At 34.9% G+C, this 14,965-nt stretch overlaps 1 protein-coding gene across 1 annotated transcript in view; it reads right to left on the reverse strand.

Moving 5' to 3' along the window:
* The window catches only part of SBF2 (SET binding factor 2), a 415,224-nt gene that overhangs the window by 187,315 nt on the left and 212,944 nt on the right, over nucleotides 1-14,965 (reverse strand). The window contains exons 4-5 of the mRNA XM_082682393.1: nucleotides 1,476-1,598; nucleotides 72-182 (exon numbers count right to left, since the gene is read on the reverse strand). Of these exons, the coding sequence (XP_082538519.1) occupies nucleotides 72-182; nucleotides 1,476-1,598 (234 nt within the window). The remainder of the gene's footprint in view (nucleotides 1-71; nucleotides 183-1,475; nucleotides 1,599-14,965) is intronic.

Genomic DNA, 14,965 nt, shown 5'->3' on the forward strand with positions numbered 1-14,965 from the left:
TAAATTAAATTAACTGGAGGAGAAAAAAAAGAGGAATAGGTCCTCTTCGTTTCCCTTCTCATTCTATTTACCTGAGACCCTCCAGCCGCTGGGACAAGGCATGCACACAGGTTTGCAATGAGACTTTCCAAGGAAACATTCAGACTATCCACATAAACAGTGTAGATCAAACCTAGGCAAGCCTGCAAAAAGAAGATGCATTCAGTTTTTTCATGGAAAAAGTAAGCATTGAAAATAAATTGCTGTGACATCTGCTGCTAGGAAATTTCCCTTTGAAGTCAGTAAAGTATATCCTACAATGACCACAGAACAAATTTTTAGCAGCAAATGTTATTAAGTTTATTAAATTTTCTTCCTTAATCAGAAGCTCTAAATGAGCTTTTGAGGTAAGTTTATAAAAAACAGAAATCTATAATTTGTAAAACAGGGGCTTGAGCTCAGATAACCACTTTAGCAAATTTGTAGGGCTTTAAAACTGTTTTTCTCTTACTTTGCAAAACTCCCAATTTCAAGATAAAAATTAAGAAATTTTATATTTTTGTGATTCTTACAAATTCAGAACATCTGCTTTACAGAAAAATTTTGTGAATTATTACAAAATAGAGGTTAGTAAAATAGAGATAAGATATTATAAACACTTTAAGCTCAGAAGAAGGTAGATAGTAAAATGGAAGACAAAATACAACCTTTACAAATGATTCAGTTTATTTAAATTTGTGACTTTAAAACATTAGAATTTGTTAGAAGTTACCCATTATCACTGAAATCTTGAAATGAAGCTAATTTTTATACAATATATAATCTCAGTAATATACAAAGTTTTCCAGAAATTCCAAGTCCTTGGGAAATGTTAAGGTATATTTTATACCCTTCAAAAGATCTGTGATTTTGGACAATAATCAACATTACTATTACCAAAGGTAGCAACTGAAATAAAAGAATAGCCCTCTTCCTTCATAGCTTAAATGTATTTATAACTAAATAAAAAAATTTTTTCATTGGAAAAATTCTGAGTGTCTCAAAAAGGAAAATATCTGGAAGTAAAGAATATTTTAAAGCCATCCTGGCAATCAGAACTTTTTGAAATTGCAAATATCCATTCTACTTACTTGGGCCTGATATTCCTCAAAAGAAGATAAATAAAAACAGGCAGAATTGTTCTATTGCTAATGCATTTTAAATTTGCTACAAGCAATCAAATAATTTCTTTTAGATTCATAAATTTTGGAATCAGTAGCCATGGGATCTATATTAAAGCAAACACTACATCTTTATAAGTTTAAATAGTCACATTAACTCAGGAATTTATTTTACCCAACATAAACACATTTTTCAGTTCACACTAAATTTGTTTTATTGATGGATCCCTAAATCAATTTAAAGACATTTTAAATAAAAAATCATGCTACCATGGTTCACTCAAAATAGATTCACACAATAATACAAATCAATAATGACAACTGTGAGTTCTTTACCCTAAAAATTTCTGGATAATCTAATCTGGATACCAACACCAGGCTTTTGGGAGCAAACACTTCTGCAGGCTGAATTAAACCAGACACTTCCACTTCACCTTCAATCTCTTCCTTCTTTGTTCCCTAGAAAAAGATGCACTGTAATCAAGAGACAGAATTTCCTAGGTTTATAACACAAAAAACAGACATATCACACATTTTCATGAATTTTATAAAATCCAAAGTTAATTATAAAATATAATTTATAATATAATTTGCAAAACTCAAAAGTAAAGACACAGACTTTGACAGGAATCTAAGAAGCAAGTAAGCAGGCAAAAAAATTATAAAGGAAGGCACGCTTATTTCACTTCTGAAAAGCTCCTTATGCTATAGATTCATACCACAGCTTTATAGGAGCATTTGGTTTCTGAGGGAGGTACCAGTAATCAAAGGTAAAGAAAACACATTCAAATTATTTAAATAGTGACCCAAACAACTAAAAATGACACTCACTTAAATGGAAAGTCAGTTTTTAAGAAAGAAAAGATCTGTTTCAGAAGTAAGGCACTAATTTTCATTCTTGTTTTTCTAATTGTTTCAATCTTTCAAACAAAAGTGATGATCATTTAGGATTCTAAGACTTACAGAATGCTCAGTGTGCTTAGAAGTAAAGCCCAACTGGCTCTAAATTCCTTTTGTTAGTAAGCAACATTTTTTGAGAAGAGACAATATCTTTATACACAAAACTAAGTTTTGGAATATACTTACTACCAGTGAACTGTACATTTTAATAATGGTTAAAATGCTGAATCTTATGTCATGTATTTTTAGCACAATAAAAACATCTATAATAAAAAATATCCTACATTTCAATGACTAAAAGTACTAATTAGTAAAATAAGCTTTGAAAACATTATTCTCATTTATGTGTCAACAAATATTTCCTATGTACCTACTGTTCCATAATACTTTATGATACACTATAAAACTTTCATAGCAATATTTCAAAACAATATTTCAAAGAAAAAAAGACAAGAGAGTAAAGCATTCAGATTTATTTCTAAATGATATTCTAAGATGCCAGGTCATTTTCCCTAACCAGAATCCTCTTCCTTCTCTTTTCCATTAATCAAAGTTCCAGCTCAAAATTTGATCTCCCTCCTGAAACCCTTCTTTATTCATTTTTCTCCTAGTCTTACTTCTCAGCACAGTTTACCAAGATATCATAATTTCTTGATATCTCATTTCTCCCACCAAACCTCTCCCCAAAATGCCACAAAAAGCCATATCCAACTGTCTGCTTTACAGCTCTACTTAGATGACTAACAGGTATCTTTTTTTTTTTTTTTAAGATTTCATTTATTTGACAGAGAGAGACACAGTGAGAGAGGGAACACAAGCAGGGGGAGTGGGAGAGAGAGAAGCAGGCTTCCTGCCGAGCAGAGAGCCCAATGTAAGGCTCCATCCCAGGACTGTGGGATCATGACCTGAGCTGAGGTAGGATGCTTAACGAATAAGCCACCCAGGTGCCCCCACTAACAGGTATCTTAAGCATGTCTAAAACACAGCTCCAGTGTTTCTCCCTGAACTCTATTCCTCCTACAGTATTTTCAGCCTCTGTTCATAGAAATCCTCTTTCCATTTGGCAGATCAAAATCGCTGATTCCTCTCTCTTTTGTATCTCATATCCAAACTGTCAGCAAATCCTGACTGCTTACCATGTCCACTGATACCACAATACTATAAGCCACCATCACTGCCTGTCTGCATTATTTTACCAGGCTCCTTCAATCTCTCCCATTCCACTTTAGCCCCATTCTACTTCCTTGTAGCTCTAAAACGTGCTGGACATGCTCCCAGCCAAGGATCTTATTACTGTTTTTCTTTCTCTCCCTAGAATACTCTTTTCACAGATATTCTAATGATGAATTCCCTCATTTCCATTAGGTCTTCATTCAAGTGACTTCTGCTGTTAAGCCTTTGCTGGCACCCTATTTAAAATTGGAGTTCTGGGGTGCCTGGGTGGCTCAGTCAGTTAAGTCAAGTCCCCCATCAGGTTCCTGTTCTGTGGGAGTCTGCTACTCCCTCTGCCCAGCCCCTGCTCATGCTTGAGCTCTTGTAAGCTCTCTGTCTCTCTAGCTTGCTCTCTCTCAAATAAATAAATAAATAGCTTAAAAATAAAATAAAATAAAATTGCAATTCTCTAACATGCCCTGTCTTCTTCCTTTGCTTTATTTTTTCCGATGGCACTTGTTACCATCCAACATACTACCCATTCCACTTATTTTTTGTTTGTCTGTCTCTTCCATTAGAATATGCTCCATAAAAACGAGGATTTCTGTCTTGCCTACTGGTAATTTCCCAGTTCCTAAAACAAAAGTTGGCCACATACGCACATAATTTCTGAGTATTTCTTCACTGCAGGAATGAATTTTCTTAGAATTGTTTTCTGGATATTTTACTAAGGGAAGTATCCTTCCCCACTCGTAGAAGCCAAGAACTATATTTTCTATCTCCTTTGGAGCCCGTATATTTTCTAATACTGTGAAATATAACCAAGTACTAGATGTCTATGGAATGCACATATCCAAAAGGAACTATCTGTTTACTTTTTGTATGTGTTATAAGGTCCCTATGCTCTTGAATGATTTTCATTTGTTGCAAAGCAAAAGCTTTGTTAAAGGTTGGTTTCTGAAATCCTTAGAAATAATAAAAATGTGATGAACATGAATTGCCGAAGATTTCCACACATAATGAATCATATTCTTTGTGGATTACTAACAAATCTGAAATGACAAAAGAATGACTAAAATTCCTCAAAGAGATAAAGCTATTCATTTTATGAGACTGTGATAAATCCCCTAGAGTACCATTAGAAGCCAGCTTGACTAAGGAGATAACCATTTCAATTAAATGACTATTAACCTACTTTGACCAAAACATAAAATAGAGTGCATTGGTCATCTTTTTTTTTTAAGATTTTATTTATTTATCTGACTGAGAGAGAGCACAAAACTGAGCCATTCAGGCACCCTGCATTGGTCATTTCTTAAAGCTATTCTTTAACTAAACATTCACTAACCGAACAGTTATTAACAAAAAGATATGGAAACTTAAAAATAAGCAGTAAATTTAAAACATAGGATATGAGGGCGCCTGGGTGGCTCAGTGGGTTGAGCTGCTGCCTTCGGCTCAGGTCATGATCTCGGGGTCCTGGGATCGAGTCCCGCATCGGGCTCTCTGCTCAGCGGGGAGCCTGTTTCCTCCTCTCTCTCTCTCTGCCTGCCTCTCTGCCTACTTGTGATCTCTCTCTGTCAAATAAATAAATAAAATCTTTAAAAAATAAATAAATAAATAAAACATAGGGTATGAATCTTATGACCTTATAATAATGATTTCAAACTTGATTTTTTTTTTTTTGAAGATTTTATTTGCTCATTTGAGAGAGAGAGAGGGAGTGAGCAAGTGAGAGAACACAAACGGCAGAGGGAGAAGCAGGCTCCCTGCTGAGCAGGGAACCCATGCAGAGCTGGATCCCAGGACCCCAGGATCATGATCTAAGCCAAAGGCAGACACCTATGGGCTGAGCCACCCAGGAGCCCCAACATTTAATACTTTGTAGCAGAAAACATTTTCACATATTTTATCTCATGAACAACATCTGTAACCCTTTTCCTATCCTAAAATTATTCCTATTTCTAGTAGGTCTGATTAAAGATACAAATTCATCTTTTTTTTAAGATAATAAGTTTATCTTCAACACTCTTCACTGAATTAACTCACAAAGTCACCTTATCCTTTGTACCTATCACAGCTTGCCCATTTACAGATTTTTTTTTTCTGCCTATTATTACTATAGACTACACGTACTAGTGGAATTCTCAGCTTCTGTGTAGTAGTTTACATTCTATATAGGTCACAGACTCTTTGCTTCAATAATATGGGATAAGCTAGTATTCACCATATCAATCTGCCTCAAAAATGCTATTGCCCTTTGAACATATCTTGAAACAAAAATGCTAAGAATTATTAGATTACAGATTTTATGGACTGACTCCATAGGCATATTATTCAGGAAGTTCATCCTATCACTTAGGTTTAATCCATCAACCTCAACTTTGTTGCATTCTTGATACTTGATTCCTATCTCTTCTATCTTCTTGCTGAATACAGTATCATCTCTGTGCCAAGCTCACTTTCAACAATGCTATTTCATACTAAACCTCCTCTTAGAATATTTCTTTAAACATTCCGGTTAGAAAGGAGGTTAAAAGGAGGGCACCTGGTTGGCTCAGTCATTAAGCCTCTACCTTACGCTCGGGTCATGATCTCAGGGTCCTGGGATGGAGTCTGCACCTCCCTCTTCCTCTGCCCCTCTCCCACAGCTCCGACTCTCCCTCCCTCTGTCAAATAAATAAATAAATAAAGTCTTTTAAAAAGAGTATAAAAGGAATTACAGAAATAAAAAATTATCAGTTCTACCTTTCCCTTTTGAAATATAAGCATTTATTTACAGTGCGCTACTATATAAAACTGCCTTGGTTATGCAGTTTAAGGACTTTAAAATTTTCCAATATTGGAAATAAAAGAGAATAAGTAGTTGCAAAGTTCTGTAAGGTCTATAATTCTCCCCGAAAAGCTACTCTGTTTCTTGTTAATCATGTTGACACGTCCACATGATAAAACCTGGTTTTTCCTTGCATCAGTCTAGAAAACAATGACTACATGAGAAATACACATATCAGGATAACAGGCCTTCAGACAAATCAGGCCAATAGTCTTGAGTTCAGAATTAAATTTACCTTTAGCAAAGACAATATCCAGATATTTTCCCCCTTCAACAGTTCCTGGGTTCTATAGTGTTCTGAAGGTAGAACAAATTTATTTGTAGAGCTACTATATTTTCACCCAGAAAGCTTTCTATTTTTAAGTGGCACATAGTCCATAAATTATTTTTCTTTTTAAGATATACTAAGGAAGCATTTTCCAAAGTGTTTTCTACTGAAAACTAATATATACTACTTAGCAAAAAGGTTTTCAAATCAAATAATTTTGCAAACAGTAAGTTAAAGCCAAGTAAAACAGCTTTCTTTACTGCACAGTTTCTCAGACTTTGACATGCAAATACTGTTTGTACAATGCCAAGCAAAGGAGATATAAAATATTTCTCAAACTTTTTGGACCAGTGAAACCTCTTTATTACAGAACATTTAGAGGATCTAGTGCCCTATGGAATACACTGGGAAAGGCTATCATAAATTATTTTAAAATACAAAATATGTGAAACTGAAGTGTGTTGATGTTCATAGGTTCTATATCCTTAGAAAGTTAGATAAACAGATTAACAGATTATTCTAGTTGGTATCTGTTTCATTAATTTATTTCATAAAGTAAGGTAAGCTCAGATGAGAAAACAATGCTGCTGGGAGCCAGGGTACTGCACAGCTACTACTGGAATATATTTAGCATATCTGTGGTCTCTTCTCACTAAATGAGTTATGAACTTCTACTCTTGATCAACAGTTCTCAAACTTCAGTGTGCATCAAACCATGCAGGGCTTGTTAAAACAGATTTCTAAATCCCATCCTTAGTGTTTCTGATTCGGTAGATCCGAGGTGGGGATTTACATTTCTTTTCTTTTTTTTTTTAAGACTTTATTTATTTATTTGATAGACAGAGATCACAAGTAGGCAGAGAGGCACACAGAGAGAGAGAGAGGAAGAGAAGCAGGCTCCCCGCCGAGCAGAGAGCCCGATGTGGGGCTTGATCCCAGGACCCTGGGATCATGACCTGAGCTGAAGGCAGAAGCCTTAACCCATTGAGCCACCCAGGTGCCCCAGGATTTACATTTCTAACAGGTTCCCCAGTGATGCTGATACTGCTGGTTCAGGGACCACACTTTCAGAATCACTGCTCAAGACTAAATAATATGAAAATAACAACTAACATACACTCTAAACTATACTAAGCATCATATCACTGTTAGTTAATTCATTTTACAATAAAGTTTTATTAAATACTATTTCCCAGTAAAGAAAACCAGAACTCCTTGGAGAAATGACATTCTATATCTGGGTCAGAAAAAATGTATACAATGAGTCTATTCATCTTATTGTGTCAAGGATTAAAAGAATCAAAATGAATAAAAACTGCAGTTGATTGAAACTCCTCAAACACACAAAACGCATGAGTCCATAATAACAATTTTTTAAAGTGGTCACTAGTGCCGATTGCTAGGGTACTAATCTACTATTCTGACTTTTTTTAAAAAAGAATAACTAAATTTACTAAACTTTCATATCAAGGTATAATTGATAAATGTTCTATTTTATAGATGAATTAAATTCAGTTAATAAGTGCAGAAGGGGTAAGAGAATGAGGAAATCACCTTTTTGCAATTCCTATTGAAATAATGTATTTAGGCAATGATCATCAATAGATACTAAAACGGTCTAGTGAAGGGTAATACTAACCAAACCCACAAATCAATCTTAACATTACTAAAACTAGAGCAACCAGAAATTAAGTTCCTCTTGATAATGACAAAATAGGAAGTACAGCACACTATTTGAATAGTCTTGCTTTAAAAATTGAATGTGGATGTAATTAAGCCTCTAAGACTAATTATCACTTCATGGAAAATATGCCAAATAGAAGTACAAGTTAAATAATAATATGGGGAATTAATCAGCCAAATCCAGAATGTAGGGCCTTCCATAGGAGAAATGACCCAGTTTCTCCACCACACACAAGAGTGGGACTGTTACAGAAAAAATTTAAGAAATATCAACATTACAATGTATAAGACTTATCTGGAGTCTGACTTAAATAAACCAAGACATTTCTGAGACAATAAGTTAGGTATCAGATATTAAGGAACTATTCAAAATTATAATTAATTTTGTTAAATATTATAATGGTAGATTGAGATGTAAAAAAAAAAAACCCTTACAGTTAGAGACGCATATTAAAATATCTATAAAGGAAATACGGAGTTTTCATTAAAATGCCTCTCCCTCAAAAAAAAAAATTTTGATTTTAAAAGACTGACAAATACTGGTAATCTTTATTTAAAAATTTTTTTTAAGATTTTATTTATTTATTTGATATAGATCACAAGTAGGCAGAGAAGCAGGCAGAGAGAGAGGGGTAAGCAGGCTCCCTGCTGAGCAGAGAGCCCAATGTGGGGCTCAATCTCAGGACCATGGGATCATGACCTGAGCCAAAGGTAGAGGCTTAACCCACTGAGCCAGCCAGGAGCCCTTATTTTTAAAAAATTTTTAAAGGTGGATACAGTGCAATGGAGTTCATTATACTATTGACTTTAATTTTCTATATGTTTAAAAATTTCCATAATAGGGATACCTGGGTAGCTCAGTGGTTTGGGCCTCTGCCTTTGGCTCAGGTCATGATCTCAGGGTCCTGGGATCGAGCCCCGCACTGGGATCTCTGCTCGACAGGGAGCCTGCTTCCCCCTCTCTCTCTCTGCCTACCTCTCCGTCTACTTGTGATCTCTACCAAATAAATAAAATCTTTAAAAAAAATTTCCATAATAAAAATTAAAGGAAATAAGGCCTTCACTGAGGACCTGCTATGTGTTGACATGGTTGCATGTGATAGGAATTCAGAAGTCAACCAAAGAGACAAAGATCTATATTCTTTCCATAGATCTATATTTTTCTAGATGTAATTATATTATCTCATTAAATCCTTCCAACAATCCTCTGAAGTAGGTGCTATTATCATGACTTACCCATGATGAAAAAATTTACATAGCGTGAGGTAAAGTAATTTACTGGAAGTTACACTTATGTAGTAAATTTAGAGAACTAAGGTCTGAATCCAGAGACTAGTCTGTGAAATTTTTTAAAAGGGACCTTAGAAAAACATCTAATTAAAACTTCTCAAAGGATAAGCAAATAGAGATTGAGATTGAGAGGTTACAATGTTCACACATAAACTATAAAAAATGATTAGTGATATGTAAACTTGTCTGTCCATTTAACGTGTTTTACTAGGTGTCCGCCAAGTGCCAAGCACTAAGGCTGCGGTAGAGACAAAGCCCCTGCCCTTATGAAGCACACATTCTGGGAGGGAAGACCAAATGAAAAGATGAATTTAAAAAATGAGCAAAATAATTCATTTGTGTTAGGTCCTATGGAGATTTTTTCAAAAGTTGAACAATGGAGAGTGACTGGTCAAGGGAGCAAGGGAGATCAGAGAAAGCTTCTCTGAGAAGGTGAAGTTGGAGCTGACGTTTCCAAGACTAGCAATTAGTTTCTTGAAAATCTCAAGCAGCACAATTCAGACAGAGAGACAGACAAATGAAAAGGACCTTAGGTAAGAAGGAGTTTGGTATATTTTAAGAAACCCAAGAGCAGCAAGAATATATAAAACCCAAGTCATTATAAAGAAAACTATGGCTCACCAGAAGTGTAGCTACCATCTGTCACCCTACAACACGATTACAATATCATCGACTGTATTCCCTATGCTGTGATATTTATTGCTGTGATTTATTTATTCCATAACTTGAAGTCTGTGTCTTCCACTCTCCTTCACCCTTTTTGCCCATCCTCCCACCCTCTTTCTCTGGCAACCATCACTTTGTTTTCTGTATTTATAGGTCTGATTCTGTTTTTTGTTTGTTTGTTCATTTGTTTTATTTTTCAGATTCCACAAGAGTGAAATCATCTGATATCTGTCTTAGACTGACTTATTTCACTTAGCTTAATACCCTCTAGGTCCATCCATGTTATTGCAAATGGCATGATCTCATGCTTTGTTATGACTGTGATATTCCACCGTATATCTGGAATATTATACACACCTTCCTTATCTATTTGCCTTTAAAAAAAAAAAAAAAAGATTTATTTATTTATTTATTTATTTGGCAAAGAAAGAGAGACACAGAGAGAACACAAGCAGGGGAAGCTGGAGAGGGAGAAGCAGGCTTCCCGCTGAGCAGGGAGCGTGATATGGGGCTCTATCCCAGAACCCTGGTATCAGGACCTGAGCCAAAGGCAGAGGCTTAACCCACTGAGCCACCCAGGCACCCTATTTGTTTACTGATGTACACTTAGGTTGCTTCCACATCTTGGCTATTGTAAATAATACTGCAGTAAAAAGAAAGGTGCATATATCTTCTCAAATTACTGTTTTCATTTTCTTTGGGTAAATACCCAGTAGTGGAATGATTGGATCATATGGTATTTCCCTTTTTATTTTTTGGGAGACCTCCATACTATTTTCCACAGTGGCTATACCAGTTTACATTCCTACTAACACTACACAGATTTCATATCCTTGCCAACACATTATTTCTTGTCTTTCTGATTTTAGCCATTTGAGAGTTGTTTCTGATTTTAGCCATTTGAGAGGTGCTTCTCATTGTGGTTTTTATTTGCATTTCCCTGATGATGAGTGATACTGAACATCTTTTCATATGTCTGTTGGCCATCTGTAAGTCTTCTTTGTGAAAAAGTCTATTTAGGTCCTCTGTGCAATTTTTTAAAAAAGATTTATTTATTTGAGAGAGAAAGAGTGCACAAGCAGGGGAGGGGGGTGTAGAGAGAGAGAGAATCCTGAAGCAGACTCTCTGCTGAGCATAGAGCCCAGTGCAGGGCTTGATCCCAGGACCAAGAAATCATGACCTGATCTGAAATCAAGAGTCAGCCGCTTAACGGAACTCAGCAACCCAGGTGCCCCCTCTGTGCATTTTTAATTAAAACTGTTTCTTGAAGAGTTTTAAGCAAGGAGGGTAATCTCAATTCTGTTTTGAAAAAAAATCACTCTAATGTTGAATGGAGAATACCTTGCAAAAGTAGAAATAGGAAGGCATTGTTAGAAGTCTGGTAGGTGGGTGGCTGGGTTATGGATGTTGGGAAGGGTATGTGCTATATGGTAAGTACTATGAAGTGTTTAAACCTGGTGATTCACACCTGTACCCCTGGGGCTAATAATATATTATATGTTAATAAAAAATTAAAAATTAAAAAAAAGAAGTCTATTAGATAAGGCAAGATGTACAGTAGATAGGAGATAGAAGAAAAGTAGTGATTAAGGATTCAATCTGGAAGTAGAATTGACAGGATTTTCTAATGGCTAGAATGTGCAGGAGAAAGGGAGGGTAAGTGGTAATTCTAAGTTTTATGTTTGAACACATGGCTGGATAGTAATGACATTTACTAAAAATAGAAAACTAAAGAAGAACAGATAGGGGCTGGAGATGGAAAGAGGAATGGGGAGTAATCAGGAGGCAATATGCCTTGCATATTTTAAAGGCTCAATAAATGTGAGCTCCATTCCTCTTTCAATCAGTTTTTTTTTCTATTATTATAAAAACAGGACAGCAAGAAGCTAAAGCTCTGTTTAGAAATAATGACTATAAAGTCAATTATATCTCAATTTAAAAGAAAAAACAAAAAATGGCTATAAAAACAACTTAAAGGTAATTAAAAATATGCATAAGAATATACTAAATGCAACAAGTTTAAAAAGTAGTAAACAGTATTATAGGGTTAATTATTTTTACTTTTTTAATAAAGATTTTATTTATTTGACAGAGACACAGCGAGAAAGGGAACACAAGCTGGAGGAGTGGGAGAGGGAGAAGCAGGTTTCCGGTCTGAGCAGGGAGCCCAATGTGGGGCTTGATCCCAGGACCCTGAGATCATGACCTGAGCCAAAGGCAGATGCTTAACAACTGAATCACCCAGGCGTCCCTATGTTTACATTTTTAATATGGAGGAGAAAAGGCCTGTAAGGTTATACTCCAAAAAATTAGCATTTTTCTTAGCATGTGTCTTTGGTCATGGGATTATGGCTGACACATACCACATAAAAATATACAAATATCTAGTGAAAAATAATTTGCTAAAATATTTACTCTTGTACTATCTTTTTAACAAAAAGTTTAGAGTTTTAAAAAGTAAACAGTAACGTTTATCAGTAGGTTTATTTAACACTTATTGAATGGTTGGCCACACATAGCAGGTGTCACAGAAGGATAAGGTGTAGTTTTCTGTGTCAGGAAATTTATATTCTAGCTTAAGCGCTAAAACCAACACAGGTGAAATAACAGCAATAAGTGCAAAACAATACTGTAACATTTTGAAGTTCATATTTAAAGTGCTTGTGAAACTCTGAGAAGGGAAATCAGTGAGACCCACAGCAGTGAGCTGGAATTTAAAGGATTAAATAGAAAAGTCAGAGATAAAGGTAAAGGGAGAAAATGAAATCCAATGAGACAAGTCAAAGCATCCAAAGAGTCAAACTTAGAAAAAAGCAGTATGCTACGTACATGACCAGCTTGAATTTTAATATGTATCTAATCTACTTATTACATTTTCCCAATTTTAGCCCTTATTTACCTTTTAAAAATATGAGCTAAACACCAAATTTTTATGCTAGGCATGTTTAAGTAAAGTTTGTTGCCTATGTTCACATTATTAGTGGATAAAATAGATTAATTTGTAATATACTTTTTAATGATAATTTGTTGAAGCTTTAATTTTTGACATCTTTTATTTCAGTAATTCTTACTACATACTGTTTTTTAAACACCCTTTACCCTCCAGTTAATATGCACTGAATAAAGCAGTTAATAAGTTAATCATCATTAACTGAAAAATATGATCACTGTTACTATGTTCCTTATCCTTTATCCCCAAGACATAATTAATTCAAATCAATTGTTAGCTATTATTCAAGAATTCTTTGGTATATCTTTTAAGATTATTAAGAGCATCTAGGACTGACTTCAAATGTCAACATTATGACAAATAATATTAAGCTAATCCTTATCTCTGAAGAAAAAGAAATAATTATCACAAACTTTTGTATGAGGTAGGAAAACTGCAAATAAACTTGTTTCTTTCTAACAAGGTTAACCAACTCCAAATTAGGTTCTCATAAATTCAAGAATATTATTTTGTGAAATACAAAAGTCAATGGGCTCTTTTGAAAGTTCTTTTCCATTATGTGTTAAAATTGGTAAAAAAGATTAGAAATGACAAGACATTAAATTAGCTTTTAGATGAAAAATTGTATTATTTGGTGAGTTATAAGATCATAGGATTAAGTTTACAAATTCATAATTTAAATAACAGGTACTACTCTGGAATCCCTAATTTAGAAGTTTATAATGTTGGGCACTAAGATCCAAGATTTCAGCTTTATTTTTTTAAAGAACACATGCTGAAACTTTATTGATTATGTAACATGGCATAGTGAAACATTCCATAAAAACACAGGACATTTGGTCATATTAAATATATTGGTCTAAAAAGCAGGTGTTATTCAGATGATGAAATATTCTGTGGATCACAATTTATGTAGAAACTCTATATTTACTATGAGCAAAATTAATATATATCTCTAAAATCAGAAGTAGTTAGGGGTGCCTGACTGGCTCAGTCAGAAGAACATTGTGACCTCAGGGTAATGAGTTTGAGCCCCGCATTGGGTATAAATTAAACAAATAAAACTTAATTAGGGGTGCCTGGGTGGCTCAGTCAGTTAAGTGTCCAACTCTTGATTTCAGCTCAGGTCAAGATTTTAGGGTTGTGAGACTGAGCCCAATGGCTCCCTCCTTGGCAGGGAACTTTGTCCTGAGATTCTTTCCCTCTGCCCCTCACCCCACTCTTGCTCAAGTGTTGTCCCTCTCTCTCTCTCTAAGATGAATAAATAAATCTTTTTTTTTTTTTAAGATTTTATTTACTTATTTGTCAGAGAGAGAGACAGCACAAACAGCAGGGAGCAGCAGGCAGAGGGAGAGGCAGAGGGAGAAGCAGGCTCCCCGCTGTGCAAGAAGTCCCACTCGGGACTCAATCCCAGGACCCTGGGATCATGACCTGAGCTGAAGGCAAATGCTTAAACGACTGAGCCACCCAGGCGTCCCAATAAATCTTTTTTTTTTTTTTAAAACATAAAATCAGAGGTAGTTAACATGATAGAATAATAAAACAATATAGTACTAGAAGGTAACCACTTCATTTTACAAACAAGGAATCTCATGCCTAGAGACATGAAATCACTTGCTATGATCATATAGCTCATTCAGTGTAGAATGGGGATTAATAAGTCAAGTCTTCTAACTCGTGGGTTAGTTCTCTTTCAGCTATCTTGTATTCATATACAACATTTAAAAGAAATAGGTATTAGTTCAAAGAACTGTTTAGAAGACATGACATACGAAAAAAGTCGAGCTATAAATCTGGGAAGATGTCCACACTTTATTCCATTAAGTATAGCTGCATGTAATAATCCTTCTTGTATTTAAATTAAATAGCAACAACAAAACACAGTTCTTGCTGCAGCCCTTCTTATTGTAAAATTGTCCAAATTTAAGCAAAGGGATTTAATATTGAAGGATTTTGGGAACTTGTTCTCAAAAGTTTGTCCTCTTGTTTTAATGTCTCATACATTTTAAGCATATAATACTAGTCATAACTAATTCAATGAAATGTTTTCCCTACAGAATGCATCTGTGATGATGTCAAGAGGA

Source organism: Mustela nivalis (genome assembly GCF_964662115.1).
Source record: "Mustela nivalis genome assembly, chromosome: 9".
Classification (NCBI taxonomy): Eukaryota; Metazoa; Chordata; class Mammalia; order Carnivora; family Mustelidae; genus Mustela; species Mustela nivalis.